General features: G+C 41.8%; 1 protein-coding gene across 2 annotated transcripts in view; it reads right to left on the bottom strand.

The window, feature by feature from the left end:
• Window positions 1-1,481: 1,481 nt before the first annotated feature.
• LOC120994415 (zinc finger protein 420-like) overlaps window positions 1,482-27,329 on the bottom strand; it is a 289,066-nt gene continuing 263,218 nt past the window's right edge. The window contains exons 18-20 of one of the 2 annotated variants that reach the window (XM_040422963.1): window positions 3,335-3,449; window positions 2,570-3,298; window positions 1,482-2,151 (exon numbers count right to left, since the gene is read on the bottom strand). In XM_040422963.1, coding sequence (XP_040278897.1) covers window positions 2,112-2,151; window positions 2,570-3,298; window positions 3,335-3,449 — 884 coding nt within the window. In that variant the 3' untranslated portion in view covers window positions 1,482-2,111. Of the gene's footprint in view, window positions 3,299-3,334; window positions 3,450-27,329 lie in introns of both variants that reach the window. The other variant, XM_040422952.1, reaches the window with a different exon arrangement.

The raw sequence follows: 27,329 nt of genomic DNA, 5'->3' as shown, positions 1-27,329 counted from the left end.
CATTTGTCTACAAAATCGCTTTTATTAATATGGTAATTACCTGAGTAAGAAGCCCAAGGGGCTGTCCCTCCGGCCGTTGGAGCCCAGACGTGCCCCTTCTCCTGGAGCCTAGCACAGCCCCACTGCTAATTTATTCACTCCCCATTGCCGGCTGGCGCATGTGCAGTGCATCCTGTGAGGCCGATTCGAGGAGCTGACGTGTATCCACGGTGCATGCGCGACATTATGGCTCAGCAAACGCATTACGTCTGGTGTTGCTGAGCCATAATATCGCTCAAGTATGGAGGCTGCCATTACTTGAGCAATAACAGTTGCCTGGCTGGACGTGACGTCGCGGTGGTATTCGTCGGATTCGAATTTCGTAAATTACATCGGGATTAGAGTCCATGAATCCAGCAAAGTTCGAGGGATTCATGGATTTGACGGATTTGTCGTCCCACCTCTAGTTTTTTTTTTTTTTTTACCCCTCAATGGCCATTTTATTTAGCATTCTGTCTTAAGAATGCTATTATTTTCTGTTATAACCATGTTCTAACGGAAAATAATAAAGTGAAGTTTGGGTCCCCATTGACTTTAATGGGGTCCGGGGTCAAGTTCGGGTCCCGAACCCGAACTTTGACCTGAAGTTCGGCCGAACCCGAACATCCACGGGTTCGCTCATCCCTACTTCTGACAGGAAATCACACTGAAGTACGAAGTAGGTGTTCCCTTTTTTAATTGCTCTGGGGCTTCCTGTCCAGCTGTGGGGGCGGATCCATCCCTCTATGGTGTGGTCATTGGTGAAGGGAAAAATAACGTGATCGGAAGCTAGATATCTGCCTCATTCGCAAGTTATAGGGTAGCCAGATGTCTGGGGTTCTGTAGCCAGGACTGTATGGGGGTCCTGTAATGAGAACTGCATGTAATTCCTGGCCAACAATCTCTTGGAGGCAACTAGGAAAGGAGTTAAATATTGCAAGTAGGCGCCAAGTTTGGTGATTAAAGCTCTCACTCATCTTAAATTTCTAATTGTGCAGACTTTGTCATATAGATTATGGTTTCCATTCTGTGTATTGAAGTGTCCTGCCCCACTGTCCCAGGTATGATGTCTTCCTTTTCAGGGTTATGAAAGTGGCCACCCTTTCCTTGGCTGCCAATGCAACCAATTGGCAACGCATGAGCAAACTTGTTTTCCAAGTTGAAATAGTACCATTTTGGGGTTCATGATACTTACTGATTAACTCTCTCTGGGGGATTTTAAAAAAACAGCAATTCCATCACAATTTTTTTTTTATCAACTTTTTAATTTAAATTTTACTCTATCCACTGTGTGGCATATATAATCCATTACCATTATTCTACAGGTTATTGTTTATAGTGATACCAAATTATTTTTTTTACACACTATATACACAAAAAAAATATTTGTTTTCAAGTCACATATTCTTAGAATCATAACTTTTTTATTTTTCTTCAAAGCTCTTTTTTTTTTGCACACTGAGCTATAGTTTTCATTATTACCATAACAAGAAACGCAAGTCTTTTTGATCACTTTTTAATCTATTTTTGGGACTAGGCAAACAATGATTGCTGTCCATAGTTTGCGACTGGTATTGCAGCTTTTCCTCATTGCTGTGAATGGAGCAGAGCTACAATAACACGTACACCCTGTGGACAGGTGTGTCACTGCTTTTGGAAGAAAGCAGCTGTAATACAATAGAAGACATCCTAAAGGTAGTGAGTGTTATAGTGGAGATGCCACAATTACTAGAATCTGAACATTACAATGACTTCTCTCCTGTGTGGTTCACAAGTTTTGATTTATGGTGATAAAATTTCTCACAAACTGTACACAAATATGGCTTTTCTCCTGTGTGAGTTCTTATATGGTCCATAAGATTCGATCTCAAGTGAAAATATTTCCCAAATTCTGTACATGAATATGGCTTCTCTCCTGTGTAAATTTTCTGATTTTCACAAGAACTGATTTTTCATTAAAACATTTACCACATTTTGACATGAATTTGACTTTTATGTTGTGTGAATTCTTCGGTGTTTCAGAAGATCTGATTTATGCTTAAAACATTTCTCACATTCTGAACATGAATGTGGCTTCTCTCCTGTATGAGTTCTCATATGAACAACAAGACTTGATTTGTGACGATAACATTTCTTACATTCAGTACATGAAAATGGCTTCTCCCCTGTGTGAACTCTTATATGGCTCATAAGTATCGAACTCTGACAGAAACATTTTCCACATACTGTACATGAATATGGCTTCTCCCCTGTGTGAAGTCTTAAATGGCTCATAAGGATCGATCTACGATAAAAACATTTCCCACATACTGTACATGAATATGTCTTCTCTCCTGTGTGAATTTTCTGGTGTTTCACAAGATCTGATCTATCGCTATAACTTTTTCCACACTCAGAGCAAAAATTTGGCTTCTCTGCTGTGTGAATTCTTTGGTGTTTCAGAAGATCTGATTTATGGTTAAAACATTTCCCACATTCAGAACATGAATATGGCTTCTCCCCTGTGTGAGTTCTCAGATGAACAACAAGACTTGATTTGTGACGAAAACACTTCCCACATTCTGGACATAAATTTGGCTTCTCCCCTGTGTGAGTTCTCTTATGAACAACAAGACTTGATTTGTGACGAAAACACTTCCCACATTCAGGGCATGAAAATGGCTTATCTCCTGTGTGAATTCTTAGATGTGCCACAAGCTTTGATTTAATGTTAAACCATTTACCACATTCTAAACAGGAATTCTCTCCTGTATGAATTTTTAGATGCTCTAAAAGACTTGATTTAAGACTAAAACTTTCCCCACATTCTGAACATGAATATGGCTTCTCCCCCGTGTGACTTCCTAGATGTTCCAAAAGACTTGATTTCCGACTAAAACACTTCCCACATTCCGAGCACATAAATGGCATCTTCTCTTTGTGAGTTATTCGATGTTGCACAAGATTTGATTTCCGAATAAAGCACTTCCCACATTCAGGACATGAAAATGGCTTCTCTCCAGTGTGGCTTCTCTGATGTGCAACAAGAGTCTCTTTAAGCCTAAAACATTTCTCACATTCTGGGCATGAAAATGGTTTCTCCCCTGTGTGAATTGTCTGATGTCCAATGAGATGGGATTTCCTAGAAAAACATTTGTCACATTCTGAACATGAAAATGGCTTCTCCCCTGTGTGAACCCTCTGATGTGTCACAAGACTTAATTTCTTACTAAAAGATTTTTCCTGTTCGGTACATGTAGATGACTTTATACCTTTGTGAATTTTCTCATGTGTGGAAAGACTACCTTTCTTTTTATAAGGCTTCCCACATTCAAAAATGTTAACTATTCTTTGCCCAGTTCTAGTTTTGCCAATCTGACATGAATTATTATCTATGTCATTAGATGGAGATACAGGGAGGTGTGAATCGGATCCTCTCTTTAAGTCTTCATCTGGAAAAAGAAACAAAATTATTGATTTACTACAAAAGGTATTTATAGCGGCTCTCCTCCCCTACCGCTATAGGATTGGTGCTCTGACTAATGTGACTCACCCAGTCACAAAAAGTAGAAAATGTGTATGTATATAATAGACAGGCATTCACCAACTGGTTTAGCATAGGTGAACAAATAAAATCCACATTTTATTTTAATATACAAAATATAAAAGGATACCAACCATAAAACACATACAGATTTATAAAGAATGTATAAAAACAATCTAAAAAAGTTCAATTTGTGTGCCCAATGTTGTGCATACATATGAGGACACAACCAACATATACTATGTTTGCAATATTATCTAACATAATAAAAAAGTGTTGTTAAAATGAGTGTTTAAACAAATTCCTTTTGCAAAGGCCAGTTGACCCGAAAACAGTGGGTATTGGTATTTTTCCATATGTCCACTGTTCAAATACATATACAGTCAGGTCCATAAATATTGGGACATCGACACAATTTGAACATTTTTGGCTCTAGACACCACCACAATGGATTTGAAATCAAACGAAGATATGCTTTAACTACATCCAAATCAGGTGAACGGTGTAGGAATTACAACAGTTTGCATATGTGCCTCCCACTTGTTAAGGAACCAAAAGTAATAGGACAGAATAATAATCATAAATCAAACTTTCACTTTTTAATACTTGGTTGCAAATCCTTTGCAGTCAATTGCAACCTGAAGTCTGGAACGCATAGATATCACCAGACACTGGGTTTCATCCCTGGTGATGCTCTGCCAGGCCTGTCTTCAGTTCCTGCTTGTTCTTGGGGCATTTTCCCTTCAGTTTTGTCTTCAGCAAGTGAAATGCATGCTCAATCGGATTCAGGTCAGGTGATTGACTTGGCCATTGCATAACATTCCACTTCTTTCCCTTAAAAAACTCTTTGGTTGCTTTTGCAGTATGCTTTGGGTCGCAGTTCTGAAGCATTTGGCTGAATATGAGCAGTTAATATTGCCTGAATCACTTCAGAATTCATGCTGCTGCTTTTGTCAGCAGTCACATCATCAATAAATACAATAGAACCAGTTCCATTGGCAGCCATACATGTCCACGCCATGACACTACCACCACCATGCTTCACTGATGAGGTGGTATCCTTAGGATCATGAGCAGATCCTTTGCTTCATACTCTTCTCTTCCCATCACTGGTACAAGTTGATCTTGGTCTCATCTGTCCATAGGATGTTGTTCCAGAACTGTTAAGGCTTTTTTAGATGTCGTTTGGCAAACTCTAATCTGGCCTTCCTGTTTTTGAGGCTCACCAATGGTTTACATCTTGTGGTGAACCCTTTGTATTCACTCTGGTGAAGTCTTCTTTTTAAGAATGTTCCAAACAGTTGTTTTGGCCACGCCTAATGTTTTTGCCATCTCTCTGATGGGTTTGTTTTGTTTTTTCAGCCTAATGATGGCTTGCTTCACTGATTTGGATTCATCTTGAGAGTTGACAGCAACAGATTCCAAATGCAAATAGCAGACTGGAAATGAACTCTGGACCTTTTATCTGCTCATTGTAATTGTGATAATGAGGGAATAACACACACCTGGCCATGGAACAGCTGAGAAGCCAATTGTCCCATTACTTTTGGTCCCTTAACAAGTGGTAGGCACATATGCAAACTATGGTAATTCCTACTTCGTTCACCTGATTTGGATGTAAATACCCTCAAATTAAAGCGGACAGTCTGCAGTTAAAGCACATCTTGTTCTTTTCATTTTAAAATCCATTGTGGTGGTGTATAGAGCCAAACATGTTAGAATTGTGTCAATGTCCCAATAATTATGGATCTGACTGTATATGTTAGTAGAGTGGGTGGTTAAATGGTTTATAATTCATTTCCAATGGTAGATAGGTAGTGAGTAGTAGAATAAATGAAGGTTTATATCGTTACTACTGCCGTTAGTATTTTGTAGTGTCCTTCATAAATATAGGCGGAGAACAAGTAGGAAAGTGTGTCTGATTACCGGACGCCACCGGAATCAACAAGAACATTCAACCAACAAACAGTGAGTAATGTACTAACAAAACTGAATGCATAATTCAATTGAAAAGCATTAAGTCGGACCAGCATATTTATGAAGGACACTACAAAATACTAACCGGAGTAGTAACGATATAAACCTTCATCGATTCTAATACTCACTACCTATCTACCATTGGAGATTAATTATTAACCATTTAACCACCCACTCTACTAACATTTATACGGTATGTATCTGACTCTCACAGAAGTTTTTTTGAGGGAGTTTTATTTCTATTTCTATTGCAGTTGGCGCAATAGGTATCGGTGAGTTTGGAATATTAATATTAAACCTAGCATCGAACTGATATCACCACCAATACCCCCACAAGAAGTGATAGGTGCCTACTAGTAAGCACGGGTTGATTGCTATTTATTGCCTAATATACAGCATATGGGGAGCTTCCCCCACAACAGATGACGTCAGGGTAGAGAAGGATGGAATGAAATTAATGAACTTTTGTTCTCCACAGAGCTAAGCCACCACCAGTGGTGTCTAGCAGCGGCTTGCTCCTCTCTTCCCATTAAATACACATTCGGCTGAATATGTAAGATGCAGCCTTAAAATAAATGTGAAAGACTAGGTATCTTACCGTTGTTTTGCAAAATGTAATGCCCCTAGCTGTGGCTTTTGGCTTTCTTTGATGGTGTTACCTCAAAGGCCATTCTTAGACATTGCCTATTGGGGATTATCGTTTTATATGACATATGTCCAAACATGAGTGTCCGACCACTTCACTTTCTGAATTTTTGAGGAAGACATGTCTCTACAGTTGTTACCACAAGAACGTTAATAATTAACAAATCAGCATGTCTACAGTAAATTTATATTAGCCCGGCAGATATCCGCCAAAGATAGCAAACAAGGGAAAATGGAGCATGAAGAGAAGAAATGTTTGTAACTATGCTGTGCTAACAAGGAAATAGACATTTGGATGAATGGCGTATAAAGACTGTTGGTATTTATGCACACATCTATACTTCCAAAAATCCAAATTCTGTCTCTGGACTGAAAATCTGAATAAAGACTCCAATATTAATTATACCTGGCAGTGGTAAAGGTGGGAGCATTTTATAGTTCCTAACTATAGATGAGCTCACCATATGCTTTAATCACAACACTAAATACAAAATCTACCTCTTTCACTACATAGCATGATTTTATTTGCCTTGGCAGCAGCTGCCTGCCACTGGTTGCTAAAATGTATTGTTCAATAATACCCCCAAAGTCTTTTTCAGCGGCAGTTTTATGATTTAATATGTAATTATAAAACTTATTTACACGGCTCAAGTGCATAACTTTAGATCGCAGGAGTCAGCACGAGCCAAAAGCACCATCTCTGCCAAAGCGCCACTTTGCTTAAGTGCTTGGCAGTTAATCATGGCAGTTACATAACGTGTGTATATATATATATATATATATATATATATATATATATATATATATATATATATATATATATAGGGGCACACTGCAAGTGGGAGGACTAAATCCACCAAGTGGATGTAATGTATTAAAACATACAATTTTAAAATACTAACACATATAAAATGCTGTACATGGCACAAACTACAATGCACTGAGGACTGTAAATTTGAAAATGAAGCAGAGGGTTTGAAACAACAGTTCCTGGAGAGGGACTATCCAGCGCAGCTGATAGACAACTCATTACTTAAGGTGAAGAAAATGGAAAGGAAAGAATTCTTTGCCGATAGGGTCCCTCAACATCATGATGAAACTCTGAGAATAGTTTTACCATTTAATTCTCAGTATAGGATAATGGAGAAAATAATAAAGAGACATTGGGGCCATTTATTAAATGATAAATGGATAAGTCCTGTTTTAAGTGAAGCACCAAAGATTACCTACACTAGAGCAGGAAATCTGGCAGGCAAAGTAGCCCCAACTGTGAAAAGAAGAAAAAATGAGATTGAGAGGAAAAACAGTTGGTTGGCAATAAAAGGCTTTTTTAGGTGCGGCAGATGCGCCAATTGCAGGATCACTGTCTTCCCTAGGAAGACCATCCAAGAGCAGTCTGTATCCAATTCCTTCAGGCTAGATATAAAGGAATGTCTGACATGTGACTCTACTGATATTATATACATGCTTGAATGTAAATGTAGAAAGCAGTATATAGGGAGAACTAAAAGAACTCTCAAGAAGAGGGTAGCGGAGCATATGTCAAACATTAAGAAGGGTTTGGATACACATTCGTTGTCAAGACATTTTAAACTGATGCATAATTGTGATCCCACTGGTCTAAGATTCATGGTGTTGGAGAAAGTGAGGGAATCCTGGAGAGGTGGAAATCACATAGCACATATGTCGAGACAAGAATCTCGAAGAATCTTTGAGTTTGACACAATGATCCCAAGAGACCTAAACGCCGAAATGGAAGTCTTTGGATTTCTATGAAGGTTTGGGGGGGTTGTCTGGTGGTGATGAGACATCGGAGTTTGGTCGTTTATCAACATTCCGATCTCCCCTCCCTACCAGACAGCTCCTTCATTACATACAATTGCTCGATTCACTCCTTCGATATAATTCCTCGATTTACTCCTTCGATAATCTTTCGAAACACTCTTGATATTTTCTCGATATTTTTGAGTCATCGAGAACAATCCATAGTGTATGAGTCTCTCGAGGAATGAGGGTGTACGATTGTTATAAATCGAGGGTACTTTGTGAGATGACTATGTGATAAATCCCCCCTATATCCTATAAGATGCTTTGCGTGGGAATGCATTGACAGTGGCATCGCATGCGTTTCCTATGCGGCATGACCTTGAGTATATACTGTTGCGCGATTGGCGCTATTTTCATTGATTCCTAATATATATTTATAATTTTATCAATGTTATAATTTTATTAATGCAAAGATTTTATTTGGTATTATATATGATTAGTTATGTTTATATGCATTTTAAATGTACTTACTCTGTCTTAAAGTTAGAGGACATATACACCAATTTAGGCACTCCACTCCATCCCGGAGTTTCAACATTTCTCAATAAAGTGGAGCATTATGGGAATACCAGCCCCTTTAAAAGAATGTGGAAGCGCTCACTCAGTTGGCCACTGAGGAAGAGGTACAGCACTTCGAAACGCGTCTGGCGTAAGGAGTGGGCGTATGTCTCATCAATCAAGGAGAGACAATATCACCATCTAAAGATTTTTTTTTTTAAAAGTAAAAAAAAAATTGGAAAGAAACGGGAAAAAAAATAAAAATTGAGAAAAATTCAGAGACATTCGAATCCGGGAAAAACGTGGCTTACTAGTGATGTCACTTCAGTTTCATTCGATCTCCGGAGCAACCAGGTCACGTGGGATGCCACGTAGGGGTTTAGCACACCACGTGGGGTGCCGCTGGTGTGCGGCCGCCTGGAACCAGCGCTGCCACAACGCAGCGAAGAAGGGTAAGACCCAACTCCTGTTAGGAGTGTACCTGCTGTTTGTGCACTTGCAGGCACAGTCGCTGTGGCTGCTTCGAAGTTAACAGTGACTGTTTATTGATTTAATAAGAAGTACATACTGGACTATGCCTGGATTTTGCATGCTATGATGATACAGTCCTCCACTGTGTTATAGCTACCTGCGTATATTACATCGGCAGGTTGAATTCACGTGTTGATTGACATTTGCCTAAGCTGGACGATCCTAGGAGCATTTGTGTATTGGATAAAGGAGAGGGATGGCACAGCCAATATAGGAGTGCTGTGTGCTTTGTACTTTGTGCCATGTACAGCATTTTATATGTGTTAGTATTTTAAAATTGTATGTTTTAATACATTACATCCACTTGGTGGATTTAGTCCTCCCACTTGCAGTGTGCCCCTATATATATATGCCAAACTAATATTTTTTTTATATAGGTACAAATACAGTAGGGGGGCTACTGGCACATGATAGGGGGGCTACTGGCACATGATAGGGGGGCTACTGGCACATGATAGGGGGGCTACTGGCACATGATAGGGGGGCTACTGGCACATGATAGGGGGGCTACTGGAACATGATAGGGGGGCTATTGGCCCATGATAGGGGGGCTATTGGCCCATGATAGGGGGGCTATTGGCACATGATAGGGGGGCTACTGGCACATGATAAGGGGCGGCTACTGGCACATGATAAGGGGCGGCTACTGGCACATGATAAGGGGCGGCTACTGGCACATGATAAGGGGCGGCTACTGGCACATGATAAGGGGCGGCTACTGGCACATGATAAGGGGCGGCTACTGGCACATGATAAGGGGCGGCTACTGGCACATGATAAGGGGCGGCTACTGGCACATGATAAGGGGCGGCTACTGGCACATGATAAGGGGCGGCTACTGGCACATGATAAGGGGCGGCTACTGGCACATAATAAGGGGGGGTTATTGGCACCTAGGGGGGCTACTGACACATAATATGGAGGGGCTCTTATTACTGGCACATGTTTGGGGGGCATCTATTGGGCCACATCTTACTGGCACATGATTGGGGGGCACCATAGGGGCATCTACTGAGGCTAAAAAGAAGGAGTATTTTATATGGGGGGCTCTGTATAGGGGCATTTTATACTGGGACATATGGTGGGGGGAAGGAGCACTATGGGGTCATCTACGAGGGCACTGAGAAGGGGTATTTTATATTGGCAAATTATGGGAACATTAGCTCAACTGGGGGCATTACAAAGGGGTATCTTTTGCACATTATAAGGAGAATTACTTGAGGGGGGCATTATGGTGGGTTTTATTACTCCCCCATGGTATGAGCCCCCTAGTAGCAGCACCAGCCTCTCCCTGCTCTGCTATCCCTCTGCCCCTTCTCCAAATCCTTATTATGAAATATTTCTCATTAGGATAAAAAACAACATCAGCTCGGCCGAGCCCCCCAGCCAAGTGTTGAAGTGGTGTCCGAGATCCCCAAGGGCCAAGCCAATTAATTGTAAGTTTTCATGTGAAATATGTTTATGTTTGTAGTTGATCTTTATTATCAATTTTACATTGCAGATTTGAATTTTTTTTGCAGCATATGAGTGAGATTTTATAAATATTTTTATTATTTGGTCGAAAGGCTCATTGGGGGGAGGGGGGATTGTAACAGGACTGCCGTAGAATATCTAAAATAGCTGGTCAAGTAAAATGTTGCATGCAACAATCATTAAATAGGTGGCCAACAAAAAAGGGGCGGGTCAAAGGGCGTGGTAAAACACTAATGCCGACGCAATAACCCTTGCACTGCTGCGGTAAACGCTGACCGCGGCACGTGCGGTATCGTGCCAGGTGTGGGGTGGCCATCGGGTCCACGTGCTGCTGTGACAGGAACCAGATGGCAGCCCGATGCCTTCCTTAGGCATCGTGGCTGCCTTCCGTGTGAGCCTGTGAGATCCAGCTCCCTGGATCTCACAGGCAGGAAGCTGTAAGTGTATTACAGTGTGTAATACACTTACGGCCAATGCATTACAATACAGAGGTATTGTAATGCATTGGAAAGAGAATCAGACCCCCAAAAGTTGAAGTCCCAGAGTTTGACAAAAAAAAAAAGTTTAAAAAGTTTTAAAAAAAAAGTTAAAAAAATGTAAAAAATAAAGTTTTACCCAAAAAACGTAAAAGTTTCAAGTAAAAAAAAAAAAAGGGTCCTTTTACCAAAATAAAGTAGACATATTAGGTATCACAGCGTCCGTATTCACAGGCTCTATAAAAATATCACATGATCCACTCCGTCAGGTGAACGCTGTAAAAAAAGCTGTGACAAAAAAGCCATTTTCTGGTCACCTTGCTTCACAAAAAGTGTAATATCAAGTCATAAAAAAGGCGTATTTAGCCCAAAATGGTACCAATCAAACCGTCCTCTCATCCCGCAAAAAATTAGCCCCTACCTAAGACAATTGCCTAAAAAATAAAAAAATGTGGCTCTTATAAAATGGCAACACAAAAACAAGATTTTATTGTGTTTAACAATGCTTTCACTGTGTAAAACTTAATAAAAATGACATAAAACTTAATAGACATATTAGGTATCGCCGCATCTGTACCAACCTGCTCTATAACAATATCACATTATATGCCCCCCTCAGATGAATGCTGTAAAAAAAAAAAAAAAAAAAGCCAAAACAGCCATTTATTTTTTACCTCGCATCACAAAAACGAGATTTTTGTGAAACTCACCTGTAAAATATCTTTCTCGCGGGGTTCATTGGGGGACACAGGACCGTGGGTATAGCTTGCTGCTGCCACTAGGAGGCGACACTAGGCTGAAAAGTGATAACTCCTCCCCTGCAGGCTATACCCCCTCCAGCCTGGAGAGAGCATATCAGTTTGTGCCCAAGCAATAGGAGTAGGAGAAAAAAAAAAAAAACAACCAACAACTGGTCAACGCCAGTCGGATCAAACCAGAACTGGGGCCATACTGGCTCCGCAACCAACAACAATCACGGCAAACAGAAATTACTGGGTGGGAGCTGTGTCCCCCAATGAACCCCGCGAGAAAGAGATTTTACAGGTGAGTTTCACAAAAATCTTGTTTTCTCGCTGGTATCATTGGGGGACACAGGACCGTGGGACGTCCTAAAGCAGTCCACGGGGAGGGAACAAATCACATGCCCATGGAGTAAAACGCCTTTGAGGATGCGTAACTCGCTGCCGCCTGCAGACTTTGCTGCCTGGAACGGTATCCGCCGGTGCCTAGGAAGGCACCCGGTAAGACTTTACGAACGTGTGCCCAGAAGATCAAGACATTGCCTTCCCCACTGGGAAGCTACTGCATGAAGGAGATGGACCCGAGAAGCACCGACCGCTGGTCGGGTGGGCCAAGGCTCAGCTGGGCGTTGCCTTACCCGGAGGGCGGAATGCCTGAGCAACTGTATAACGGATCTAACTGGAAAACATCCTTTGGAGGCCGTCAGCCTTGACAACGACCCAAGGATAAAAATTGGTAGAAGTCCGTACGGCTGTAAGCGCTAGTCAAGGACAAGGAAGCTCAGAGGCCAAATCACATGGCTGATGGAGAGCTCGGTCTGTGTAATGCGAGGGAGAAAGAAGAGAAGCCCATGTCTGTGAGGGCGTGGAAAGACAACCACCTTCTGCGAAAAAAGAGGATCCTGGACGGAACACTGCCCTATGTTCATACTTAAAGAAAAAAAGTACGTACCAGAAGGCGTACCAACTCTGAGAAAAAATAATAATAAAAAATTAACGCCACAAAATAGCTGGCTCCTGGCCGTAGCTGTGGAAGTAGAACTAAAAAGGCCAAGTCCGCAGGATTCACCTCTGGTCAAGAGAACGCCCCATAGGGAGCGGAATATCGGTAGACCAACGCCCTTATAGCCGTAGAGGCTTGTGGAGAGATTTCTAGTGAGAGAGGCTGCCCGATGTACACTGGATTTTGCGCAGTTGGAGCATTATCAGCCAAACGGCCCCGGAGGGCGGATTGGGAAAGGAGGGCAGGCCTGTATGGGCGCACTTCTTTATTTAACAAATAAAATAAAATAATAAATATATGTATATATTTTTTTATTTTTATTTATTTATTTATTTATTTTATTATTATTTAACCGGGTGAGGACCTAACCTCAAATGGACAAGGGGCAGGGAAGGCTGCATACTGCAATATTAAGGCACATCGTGCCTGCAGATAGAGACCCAGGGTAAGTGTAATCTGGTCACTGGATTAGGAAGGGTTAAACTGTCCAAGGACCGGGGCGGAGCCAGCTAGCTCCAGAGGAGAATTCGTGCCAGAAAATGGATCCGCCCCTCCATACTTGAGGGTGGAAGTTGCGGCCTAGAAGGCCGCAAAGCCGGGAACTAGAGTTGTATGCAGGCCGACGGAAACGCACCACCAGCCGAACACAACGGTACCTGGATCGGTGCAAGAATGAGGCCGCCTATGCCCACTGGCCGCGGAAGCCCGCCCCGTGGGCCGGGAGAAGACAACAGCGTGGCCAGAAGAAAACGGAAGGCCCGAATGAAGCCGGGGCCTAGATTTGTGGTGCCCGGCCGACTGGGATCTCCGCCCGCCGTATCCGCCGGTGCTTCCGGATCCGGAACGGCACTAACAGGCGCCAAGATTATACCTGCCAAAGGTATGGTGTTTGACCGGCTGGGAGCCCGCCCGGCCGGTCTGAGAACAAGGGGCACGAATGGAGCGCAGCGGCGCCAGCTTCTGAGTGTCCCCTGCCCGATATGAGCCGCGTTAGATCGGAGGGTGTGTAGAGGGAAAATCTAAAATGCCGCCGCCGGGTTTGAGGATTAACCCCTTCATTACCTCCATGAGGTGATATGCGGCGACTGGTGGAGGATTCTCAGCCTCCTTAATAAAGGGCCATGGTGTGAGGGGGACAGGGAGGGACAGTAATACTCACCTGTCTTCATCTGTGGTCTTCACCCTTAGTCTTGTCCAGCAGGGCCACCCCACGACCGCTGGCACCAGGCATCAGGGGTCCGGGCAGAGAAGGGCTGGAGAGGAGGTGGCCCTCTTGCTGGCGGGAAGCAGGGGAGCGAGGCTGCCCTGGTCCACTTTGTCTTCTTGGGGGAGGCAAGGCGGTGGAACCAGCAACACCGGCCAGCCTCCCAGGGAGACAGGGACGCAAGCGTGCCTGTGCCCCATCCAGGAAATCTGTGCAAAATAACAAAATTAAGAAAATCAAAAAAGGCCACCCTGCTAAGCAGGGAGGTCTGCCTCCTACGACACTAAGCTAAAAACCGATATGCTCTCTCCAGGCTGGAGGGGGTATAGCCTGCAGGGGAGGAGTTATCACTTTTCAGCCTAGTGTCGCCTCCTAGTGGCAGCAGCAAGCTATACCCACGGTCCTGTGTCCCCCAATGATACCAGCGAGAAAAGTGTAATTCCAAGTGATCAAAAAGTCTTATGTACCTCAAAATGGTACCAATGAAAACATCACCTTATCCCGCTTAAAAAATTAGCGCCCACATACGACAATCACTAAAAAAATAAAAACCAATGGCACTCGCAAACCAATCAATCAAAATCTGCGCTGCAAAAGCCATATGGCGCTCCTTCCATTCTGAATCCTGCCATGTGCCCCCACAGCAGTTTACCACCACATATGGGGTGTTGCTATATTGAGGAGAAAATGGATAACAAATTATGGGGTGCTTTTTCTCCTGTTAACCCTTGCGAAAATGAAAAAAAAAAATTGGGGCTAAAGCAACACTTTTTTGGAAGAAACAAAACTTTTCATTTTCACAGCCAAGTGTTTCCAACTTCCGTAAAAACATTTAGGGGGTCAGAGTGGTCAGTACCCCCTTTAATATATTCTTTGAAGGGTGTAGTTTCCAAAATGGGGTAACTTTTTGAGGGTTTCCACTGTAGGGGTACGCTAGGTCTCTTCAAATCCCGAATGGCGCCTAAAAAACATTTTAGCAAAATCTGCCTCCAAAATCCATATGGCGCTCCTTTCTTTTTGACCACTGCCACATGCCCATAGAGCACTTTACCACCACATATGGGGTATTTCTGAAAACTGCAGAATCAGAGTAATGTATATTGAGGTTTATTTTGCTGTTAACCCTTGCTGTGTTAAAATCTACAAAAAAAGTGAAATTTTAAAATTTCACCTGCATTTTCCTTTATTTCTTGTGGAACACTTCAAGGGTTAACAAAGTTTGTTACATCAGTTTTGAATAATTTGAGGGGTGAAGTTTCTATGGGTGTTTTTCTTTTCGTAAGCCCCTCAAAATCACTTTATAACTGAATTGGTGCTTAAAGAAATGGTTTTGGAAATTTTGTTGAAAATTTGAAAAAAAAAATCTAAAAACTTCTAAGCCTTCTAACGTCCTAAAAAAAAAAAAAGGACATTTACAGAATTATGCCAACATAAAGCAGACATGTTTATTAGAAGTAGGATTGGGTTGGCTCACCCTCCAATTTATACGGAGTGGGTGCTCCCCCTAAAAGAAAGATATCCCCAATCTTCTAGGTAGGTAAATGAATTATATGGAGGAGAGGGGCACACCTCATATGATAATCAAATGGAACTGCAGCCAATGCGTTTAAACTATTTATTAGTTACAATAAAATAATATACGGTACCTAAATGACATAAAATACATTCATAAAAATACAATCAATACACAAACAACTATCTCCACAAATTGAAAGCCAGTATAAGTGTCACTGATATCCAATAAGGTTGGTATATTTGATGGAATTAAAGTTCAAATGCGCAATAGTATATGCGATATATCTCTCCTATTGTCGGGAAGTGACTAGCAGCTGTGGCCAGTATGTTGCAATGGGTTACAAAGTCTCGTATATTGCTTGCTGTTTGTTACAGCATATCAATTGATGCGATATGATGGTTTGGTGTGTATGAACACACTACTCACTGTTTGAAGGGGTATGTTGTCCGGTCACTCGTGCTTGGCGTGGCGTCCCACGTGTTGCGGCACAAGAGGCCTCAGTTCCGGTCCGCTCTCGGTATATGTGAGTAAGACACTGTAGCAGGCAAAGAAACTGTCCGTTTTGGACGCCGGGGTATAGATGTTTTGACCCACTTGATTATCGGCGTTACCTTGGTGTCTGTTGGTTTAGACACAAATGGACTTGCATTTCTTCCTGATTGATATGTAGAAAGCGCTCCAGAAAAAACTTCAAATGTTGCGCAGATAATACGCTGCGGTTTCTTACTTGCTTTACTTGAGACTTGTGCACCAGACGCGTTTCGGAGTTGGCAGTGACTCCTTCCTCAGTGGTCAAGTCTCATCTGTTATCCAAGGGTTTATATAGGGCCGAAGCCATCTGTTCATTATAATTTATTCCATTTTCATGGGGTGGAACAGAAAATCTGGATTTAGGATTCCCGGCTGTTTGACATTTAGTTATTTGGTTGTTTGCACATAAATGTATATCTATAGACATAATATACATGTCTAAAATCCATAAGAATACATATGTATGTATGTGTACATGTATATAATAAAAATAAAAATAAACGCATTGGCTGATAGTATGATGTTTAAATGCGGTTTTTCATGTGAACAAAGTCCTACAGACATCATAGTCAAATTGAATATAAGTTTAGTTTAACATTACTTATTAGTACAGGATGGTTTGCATATAACATGTGGTTAATCTTTGTTCGTCATATATTTTTAATAAAAATTTGATAAATGTAATATTGTTTGTTTCTCAATCTGATGCGGTTTTTGTGCGTTTTGTTCCTATAGACACGAATCTGATCTTTTTTTTGGGTGCATATAAAAATATAAAAATACAAACAAGATCAGATTGTAGAAAAACCGCTCTTCAAGATTTTGACAAAATAAAAAATGATAAAAGATTAAAAATAAATTAAAAATGTGACCAACATATATGATATATAATAAAATTTATAGAATTATCTAGTGGGTAGTTCATTGATCAGGCTGGATGTCTTTTCTATATCAATAATAATAAAATTCCACTATTTGTTCAGCATCATGTATCCCTTCTCTTGCTGATTGACCGTGTCTACATCCTTATTCATTATAACTCATAGGGGTTGATCTCCATATGTAGGCATCTCCGGACAAACCGCATCATATATATATATATATATTGGTTGTAGAGATATATGTTGCAATATAGAGTATAATTAATATGGGATTAAAAATGGTGCTGAACAATACGTATGGAACTGATGAATAAAATATAGTAAAATAGATAAAATGGGTTTATGTAAAATATGCTTGAATACAATAATACATAATTTAATAAGATATGAATATAATCATTAATTGGCATATCGATTTTATAATTGGCATTAAATTAAGAAATATGAATTGTTTATATATATGTCTAATGGGCAATAATGCGTGCAAGGTCAATACTCTACAAAAAACCAAAAACTTCCATTTCCGCGTTTAATCCTAGAGGGAGGATAGAATTGAACTCAAAAATTTTTTGGGATTCAATTCTAGACATGCGACTTATATGATCACCTCCTCTCCAGTGAATATTCACTTTTTCCAAGGCTGCAAAAGTCATTCCTTGTGGATTTTGGTTATGTACCATTTTAAAATGGAGGGATAAGGTGTGTTTATCATAACCTTTTTTAATGTTGGAAATATGTTCAGCAATACGTTTTTTCAGTGTTCTTTTCGTTCTGCCCACATATTGTTTTCTACATGGGCATTGAATAATATATATGACACTTTCTGTGTTGCATGTCAAGAACTCTACAGTGTCTTACTCACATATACCGAGAGCGGACCGGAACTGAGGCCTCTTGTGCTGCAACACGTGGGACGCCACGCCAAGCACGAGTGACCGGACAACATACCGCTTCAAACAGTGAGTAGTGTGTTCATACACACCAAACCATCATATCGCATCAATTGATATGCTGTAACAAACAGCAAGCAATATACGAGACTTTGTAACCCATTGCAACATACTGGCCACAGCTGCTAGTCACTTCCCGACAATAGGAGAGATATATCGCATATACTATTGCGCATTTGAACTTTAATTCCATCAAATATACCAACCTTATTGGATATCAGTGACACTTATACTGGCTTTCAATTTGTGGAGATAGTTGTTTGTGTATTGATTGTATTTTTATGAATGTATTTTATGTCATTTAGGTACCGTATATTATTTTATTGTAACTAATAAATAGTTTAAACGCATTGGCTGCAGTTCCATTTGATTATCATATGAGGTGTGCCCCTCTCCTCCATATAAGACATGTTTATTGATAACCATTTTATGAGTTATTACTATCTGTCTTAAAAGTAGAAAAATTCAAATTTAGAAAATTGTGAATTTTTCAAAATTTTTGGTAAATTTTGGATTATTTTATAAATAAAAGGTGAAATATATCGACTCAAATTTACCAATGTCATGAAGTACAATATGTCACAAAAAAACAGTCTCAGAATGGCTTGGATAAGTAAAAGCATTCCATAGTTATTACCACATAAAGTGACATGTCAGATTTGCAAAACATTTAAGGTGAAAAGTGGCCCAGTAGTTAAATGAAAAGTCAGAAGGTTCCTATAAATGAAAAGTTACGGGTTTGGTATATACACATTATTGAATGTCGGCCCCGGTCCCTCGGTACGCAGTCCCCAGCTGCCACTATTTTTCACGGTGTGCCGTGCCCGCCTTACAGCAGCATGTGTCCCGTAACATCACCCGTGCCCTGACCAACGCAGTTACTGGGAAGGTCCATTTAACCACAGACACATGGACAAGTGCTGGTGGCCAGGGACGCTACATTTCCCTGACCGCACACTGGGTGAATGTGGTGGAGGCCGCGAGTGAGTCGTACCCTGGGATGGCACAGGTGCTACCCACACCCAGGATCGCGGGCCCTACGTCCATCAGGGTCTCCGCAAGCAGCTATGTTACTGGCTCCAACCCCCACTTTTCCTCCTCTTCTGCCTCATCCTCCTCCACTTCCACCTCTAGCAGCCATCAGTCGCTAGCTGGAAGCAGTGTAGCACTGCTGTGGGTAAGCGTCAACAGGCCGTGCTGAAGCTGATCTGCTTAGGAGACAAAGAGCACACCGCCGCAGAGCTTTGGCAGGGTATAAGTGACCAGACCGAGCTGTGGCTCTCTCCACTCAACCTACAACCAGGCATGGTTGTGTCTGACAATGGCCGTAACTTGGTGGCGGCTTTGGAGCTCGGCAACCTGACACACATCCCATGCCTAGCCCACGTCTTAAACTTAGTGGTTCAGCGGTTTATCAAAACACACCCCAATTTCCAGAGCTACTAGTGAAGGCGCGCAGCGTGTGTGCCCATTTCCGCAAGTCGTCGACAGCTTCAGCCGGCCTGTCAATGCTGCAGCAGCGCTTGTGGCTTCCAGCTTGACTGACTGTTGCGCGACATGAATACGCGCTGGAACTCTACGTTCTATATGTTGGCCAGGCTTTGTGAGCAGCAGAAGGCAGTTGTGGAATACCAGCTGCAACATAGTCATCGCCTTTCAAGTCAACTGCCACTATTCAGAAGCGAGGAGTGGGCATGGATGTCAGACCTCTGTGAGGTTTTAAAAAACTTTGAAGAATCCACACAGATGGTTAGTGGCGATAACGCTATTATCAGCGTAACCATCCCACTGCTGTGTCTACTCAAACTATCGCTGCTCACAATTAAGGACGACGCTCTGAATGTGGCAGACGAGGAACTGGGGGAGGACATCTCACAGGGTTATACCCAGACCACCCACAGTTCGCCTTCTCAGCACGAATTGGACCGTGAAGAGCTGGAGGAGATGGAGACTGTTGCCTCTGCTACTGAGGCTAGTACCCATGGAACTTTAATTCCATCTGTTCAGCGTGGATGGGCCAAAGAGGAGGAGGAGGAGGAGGAGGAAGAGGAGATGGACAGTCATCCTGATGTCGACATCTTGCCTGTTGGTACTCTGGCACACATGGCTGAATTCATGTTAGGCTGCCTCTCGCGTTATATGCATTTTAGATAACACAGATTACTGGTTGTTCACCCTTCTCGACCTCCGCTACAAAGAAAACTTCTCATCTCTCATTCCTGTGGTGGAGAGGACAAGTAAAATGGTGCAGTACCAGAAGGTACTTGTTAAGAGATTGCTCCGGAATTTTCCATCTGACAACGCTGGCGGCAGAGTCAGTACTTCCTTAGGCAACCGGTGAAGGGAGACAATGGAAACACACAGCAGTTTCAACAAAGGCAGGGCAACACTCTCCAAGGCATGGGACACTTTCATGACACCCCGCCAGCAACCTCACCCTGAAGCACGGCCTAGTGGTACAAGGAGGGTCAGCTGAGCAGCAGGCCCTCAGCCATAATGTTTTAGAGGGTAACCAGCAGGCCCTTGCTCCTAATGTTTTTTGAGGGTCAGCAGCAGGCTATTATTAATAATTTTTAAAGGGTGTGTATGATGCCCTCCTTTATGTGTAATAAAAGGTGCATTGGAGTGCTTGTTCCTTTAAATTTTTGGCAGGCCTTTTACTTAGTGCATAGGCTGTATGAGTGTAGGAGTCCCACTACCTGAACAATTGGAGCACCATGTGAATGAGGCCCTCCTTTATGTGATATAGAGGCTGTATCTCTTTTTCCTTGTAATTTTTGGCAGCACTTACACTGTATATACATTTGAATTTACAGGAAAGAATGTTTCCTAAAAAATTTTCCTCTAAAAAGGATTTTTTTTGTGGGGGCGGGGTTTTGGGCGTTTTTTTGTCAGTCTGTAAAAGTGGCGTACAACTCGGACAACATGGTTCCCAGCAGCGACATTGGTATCCAAGATGCATCCAGACATGGTCCCCATGCTGTTCCTGATCGATTTCAGAGGTGTTTCCATAACTATCAGACCTTTTCCTATGAACCAGGCACCCTCCCCTTATCCAAACAGGGGGTGCCTGGTCGCCTCCCATTGACTTCCATTATACTTGGGTGCTCGGCAGAGCGCACGAATATCGCGATGTGTTTGGACCGAACACACAAACACTTTGGTGCTCGCTCATCACTACCAGTCATCTAATAAACCTTATCTCTAAACTACTGAGAGGTCGTAAACACTTATTTAACCCACATTCTTATCAATAAGATAAGAACTGAGCTATAGAGAGTGTTTAGGAGGTCAGAGAGCAGGGATAAGGAGTCCCTCAGCTCCTGGTCTGACTGAAAAGACAGAAAATCCAAAGGCTGCTACTAGTGCATGTCAGCTCTGTACAGAAAAATGGATGACATATTTTAAATAAAGACCAATTTAAAGACATATTTTTAGCTCAAAATTAGTACAATGCAATAGTAAAAAAAAAATAAAAATACCCCCAAAAGGTGTACATAGCTGTTAACCTCTTTAGGACACAGGGCGTACAGGTACTCCCTGGTACTTAAGAACACAGGGCGTACCTGTACGCCCTGTGTATTTCCGATCACCACCGCACGGTGATTGGAAGCCGGTGCCTGCTCAAATCCTTGAGCAGGCACCTCTGCTAAATGCGCGGGGGGTCTCGTGACCCCCCCCCCATATCGGCGATCGCGCAAACCGCAGGTCAATTCAGACTTGCGGTTTGCGGCTTTTTATGGTGCGGCGGTGCCATCGGGGCCCCATGGGGCTATAGGGGGGACCCGATGGCATGGAAGGCAGCGCGATGCCTTCCTGTGACGTGCCTGTGAGATCCAGCCCCCTCATACAGCCAATGCATTCCAATACAGAAGTATTGGAATGCATAGTAAAGGTTTAGACCCCCAAAAGTTGAAATCACAAAGTGGGACAAAAAATAAAGTGAAAAAAAAGTTGAAAAAATAAAGTTTTCCCCCCAAAAAATTTAAAGTTTCAAGTAAAAATAAACAAAAACGTAATTTTCCCCAAATAAAGTTAAATTTTTTTTGTAAAAGATAGGGGTAAAAAAAAAGTATACATATTAGGTATCGCCGCGTGCGTATCGACCGGCTCTATAAACATATCACATGACCTAACCCCTCAGATGAACACCCTTAAAAATTAAAAAATAAAAACTGTGCTAAATAAACCATTTTTTTGTCACCTTACATCACAAAAAGTACAACAGCAAGCGATCAAAAAGGTGTACACCCACCAAAATAGTACCAATCTAACCTTCACCTCATCCCGCATAAAATGAGCCCCTACCTGAGACAATTGCCCAAAAAATAAAAAAACTATGGCTCAGAATATCGAGACACTAAAACATCATTTTTTTTGTTTTAAAAAAGCTGTTATTGTGTAAAACTTACATAAAAAAAGTATACATATTAGGTATCGCTGCGTCCGTATCGACCGGCTCTATAAAATTATCACATGACCGAACCCCTCAGATGAAAACCGTAAAAAATAAAAAACTGTGCTAAATAAACCATTTTTTGTCACCTTACATCACAAAAAGTGTAATAGCAAGTAATCAAAAAAAAAAAACGCTGTCAAAACAGCTATTTCTTGTTACCTTGCCTCACAAAAAGTGTAATATAGAGCAACCAAAAATCATATGTACCTTAAACTAGTACCAACAAAACTTCCACCCTAGTTTCTAAAATGGGGTCACTTTTATGGAGTTTCTACTCTAGGGGTGCATCAGGGGGGCTTCAAATGGGACATGGTGTCAAAAAACCAGTCCAGCAAAATCTACCTTTCAAAAACCGTATGGCATTCCTTTCCTTCTGCGCCCTGCCGTGTGCCCGTACAGCAGTTCACGACCACATATGGGGTGTTTCTGTAAACTACAGAATCAGGGCCATAAATAGAGCTTTGTTTGGCTGTTAACCCTTGCTTTGTAACTGGAAAAAAAATATTAAAATGGAAATCTGCCAAAAAAGTGAAATTTTGAAATTGTATCTCTATTTTCCATTAATTCTTGTGGAACACCTAAAGGGTTAACAACGTTTGTAAAATCAGTTTTGAATACCTTGAGGGGTGTCGTTTCTAGAATGGGGTCATTTTTGGGTGGTTTCTATTATGTAAGCCTCACAAAGTGACTTCAGACCTGAACTGGTCCTTAAAAAGATGGTTTTTGAAAATTTCTGAGAAATTTCAAGATTTACTTCAAAACTTCTAAACCTTGTAACGTCCCCCAAAAATAAAATATCATTCCCAAAATGATCCTAACATGAAGTAGACATATGGGGAATGTAAAGTAATAACTATTTTTGTAGGTATTACTATGTATTATAGAAGTCGAGAAATTGAAACTTAGAATTTTGGCAAATTTGGCATTTTTTTATAAATAAAAATGATTTTTTTTTTTACTCCATTTTACCAGTGTCATGAAGTACAATATGTGACGAAAAAACTATCTCAGAATGGCCTGGATAACACTGGTCAGATTTGCAAAATGGCCTGATCCTTAAGGTGAAATAAGGCTGTGTCCTTAAGGAGTTAAACAGGCTGTCTAGACCCGGACCAGATTTACCACAGTGGCTCAGGCTGGCTAATAAATTTGGTGCAGGGATAGACAATTTTATTTAACTCTATATCAGCTATTGGTTGGCTTACTTTTAGAAAGAATTTCATATAGAACGGTGGCACAATTTTGGTGCCAAATGGTGCACATTAGGCCACAAGCCTTTGAAGAAATACACACTCCTTTTCCAGTAAACCATGTCTTCTTATCAAGCTTTCTCAAGAATTAGATGCACCAAATTTTGATACAGTTTACGACAGTGTCTAGGTGCACTGACATTAGTAGATGCAGGCCAGTGACTGAATCCATTGTCTGCGATGATCAGATGATGGGTGAATGTAGGTGATCCTCAAACCTGTTCTTCTCTATAATGGAGGAAAGTCTCCTCTTACCTGGTGATGTGAGGGGCTGGTGATCCATTATCATGAAGTCCTTGTACAGATCCTTGTGTCCTTCTAAATACTCCCACTCCTCCATGGAGAAATAGACAGTGACATCCTGACACCTTATAGGAACCTGACACACACAATCATACAGTCATCCTCCAGACATATCCTTGGCGTTATTCTATAATTTCCCAGCATTCCCAGCAGTGCTCACCTCTCCGGTCAGCAGCTCAGTGATCCTGGTGGTAAGTTCTAGGATCTTCTGTTCATGTATCAGTGAATTAGGTGGAGGCTCGGTGATGGCTCCTGGGGTCCTGCTCCATTCTCCTGACACATGGGGTGTCACACACTCATCAGACGACTTCTTCACTACTGTGTAATCCTGTGTATGGGGAGACACCGATCACTACATGTATTCTAAGAGTCCTTCACCTTTCCAGTCATTTACCTATATTATTACTAGAGATAAGAGTGATGTCATGTAAGACTCTCACCTCTCCTGTTATCAGGTAGATGATCTCTAGGGTGAGGTCTAGTATCCTCGCAGCCATGAGGTCTCTGTCCTCGTCCATGCTTGGTAGGTCATTGAAAGTAAACTTTCCATGTGAGAGGCCTGTACCTGAGGAATATATGGGGGGAACTAGATGTAAACTCACATCTTACATGAAGTATAGTGTCTCACTAATGGGGAGTATTAAAGGATTAGTTAGCGCATACAATGGTGGTGACTTGAGGTAGATTTAACTGGGTTTCTTGGAAATCTCGACGACAGCACATCAGACATTGCCCCGTCCTGGAGGGAGAGGAAAGACACAGAGGTAAAAGAACACCATAAACTTTACCAAAAATCTAAAGGCAGAAGATAAGAAATATAGAAGGTCATTTCTGAAACTGATGTAAAGTAGAACTGGCTTAGTTGCCCATAGCAACTAATCAGATTCCTTCTTTCATTTTCCTAAGGAGCTATGAAAAATAAAAAGGTGGAATCTGATTGGTTGCTATGGGCAACTAAGCCAGTTCTACTTTACACCAGTTTGATAATTGACCGCCAAAATATCTATATTCCAACCAATGGAATCAGACAGAGGGAAATATGGGTGCTGTCATGGAGACTATGAAGAAACCCAATTACCAGTATACGGTATATCATTGTATTTAATCCCAGTCGTCTCCAGAACAGCAGAAGAGATTTAACAAAGGTTTAATAAAGAGAAGGAAGGGGGGGCGGGGGCGAGGGGCTGTAACTATAGGACGTCCTAGCGCCCTGTAGGCTGCCCATGACATCAAGTCTCTAGAACTTTTATGTTGTCACTCTGCATATTAATATTACAGGAGCCGACCCTTTCTTCCCAGGAGATCATCGTAAAGAAGGGTAGGGATCGCTTTAATCCCCACTGAATTACTTTCTCCAGGAATTAAGTGGGGAATTTATAAAGCTCGTGTAAAGTAGAACTGGCTTAGTTGCCCATAGCAACCAATCAGATTCCACCTTTCATTTTTCAGAGCTCCTTTGAAAAATGAAAGGCGGAATCTGATTGGTTGCTATGAGCAACTAAGCCAGTTCTACTTTACACCAGTTTGATAAGTCTCCCTAATCTATTTTAGCTCTGAATTTCTCACCATCGGCTTTCATTCTTTTATAAGATCAGTTGATCTGTCCATAACGTCCAGATTACAAATATTATCTGGATTCCCTTCCACCATAAATGCCTTTAGCATTGAGAAAGCACAAGGAAGCTTCTTCCAACTGTTCAAAGAGCTGGACCCCGATAGAAGATCAAGAAGGAGAAGGACAACAATGAGACTCTGTCTTTTACCCATCAGCAGGAACGTTTGCTATGTTGCTGCATGAAATGTTCTGAGCCGATCCTGAAGCGGACCGCGGTGCTCATCACTAGGGGTGAGCGAATCGACCGGATGAAACATCCAAAGTCGATTCACATAAAACCTCGTTCTAATACTGTACGAAGCAGGAGCTCCATACAGTATTAGAATGTATTGGCTCTGATGAGCCGAAGTTATTGCTTCGCGCAATAACTTCATAAATTAATTTGTACTGTAAAAAAAAAAAACATTTCCCGAACTCGGGTTCAGTTCCAAGGTACCACTTTTTTTATTTGTTGGACGACCAAAATAATTTTTGCAATTATTACAGGACACAGGGCTTTTTAATAATTTTTTTAGTTTTATTAAGGGGAAACTGTACAAACAGAATTTCAAAAAGTCATTTTTATTCAAACTATAGCGCATTGTTTAAATATGCAAATTATTATAATTCGTTCCCTATTTTGTGTTGTATAGTTTCACGTGAATAGGGTGATAATGGTGATGTCAACACGTCCTTTTCTTATGTTTTGAGATATTATGGGTCCTCTCATCAATATCTTTCTCTCTAAAGTCAGTTTACAGACCCTTTTTAAACGAAGGTTTAGTCTTACCGGTAAACGGTTTTCCAGGAGTCCGACATGACAGTACCCACTGGAGGATGTCCTATTGGATCTCTGTAGGGACAGGAAGCGTGAGAGGTTAAAAGGCCCCTCCCCTACCCTCCCACCAGTGTTCTTTCCAATTACTACACCAGATAGGATCCAACGTATTTATTAAACTCCCATGTTAGACACACATCGGAAAGATAATTTTAAGGATCCTGGCAATAACCGAAAAGAATTATGGGGGGGAAAATAACGGGTACTGTCATGTCGGACTCCTGGAAAACCGTTTACCGGTAAGACTAAACCTTCGTTTCCAGGACGTCCCTCCATGACAGTACCCACTGGAGAACTACCAGCTAAACAACTAGGGGGGGACCACAGCCTGAAGGACCTTGCGACCAAATGCCAGATCCTGGTTGGCCAGGGAATCTAATCTATAGTGCTTAATGAATGTAGAGAAACTGGACCAGGTTGCGGCCTTGCAAATCTGCTCTACAGAAGCATCTGCTTTCTCTGCCCACGATGATGCGACTGCTCTGGTGGAGTGGGCTCTTAAGGGAAACGGACAAGGAAGTCCTTTCTGTGAGTAAGTCTCTCGAATCAAGTCTCTGATCCAGCGGGCTAGAGTTTGTTTCGAGGCCTTGTTGCCTCTGTTCTTTCCCCCAAAGGAAACAAAGAGGTTCTGTGATCTTCTCCACGGCTCCGTCCTTTGGAGGTAGGCGAGAATGGTTCTTCTTACGTCGAGGCAATGGAACCTTTCTTCTTTCGTATTCTTGGGGGAGGTACAAAAGGAGGGAAGAATTATTTCCTGCTCTCTGTGAAACGGTGATACCACTTTTGGCAAGAAAGATGGGTCTAATTTCAGAATGACTCTGTCATCCAAAATCCTCAAGAATGGTTCTCTGATGGAGAGGGCCTGAATCTCCCCAATTCTACGAGCTGTGGTAATAGCTAGTAAGAAGACAGCTTTAAGGGAAAGCATTTTATCTGATAATTGGTCAATAGGTTCAAAGGGGGGCCTACAAAGACTCTCTAGGACTACATTTAAGTCCCATGGGGGAACCGTCTGTCTAACAGTGGGTCTTAACCTGGAAATCGATTTAACAAACCTCCTAATCCACCTGTGGTCGGCCAGAGGGGTGTCAA

The sequence above is a fragment of the Bufo bufo genome, chromosome 3 (assembly GCF_905171765.1).
Source record: "Bufo bufo chromosome 3, aBufBuf1.1, whole genome shotgun sequence".
In the NCBI taxonomy this organism is placed as follows: domain Eukaryota; kingdom Metazoa; phylum Chordata; class Amphibia; order Anura; family Bufonidae; genus Bufo; species Bufo bufo.
Note: the sequence above shows the minus strand (reverse complement) of the source record. Positions and strands in the feature narration are given on the sequence as shown.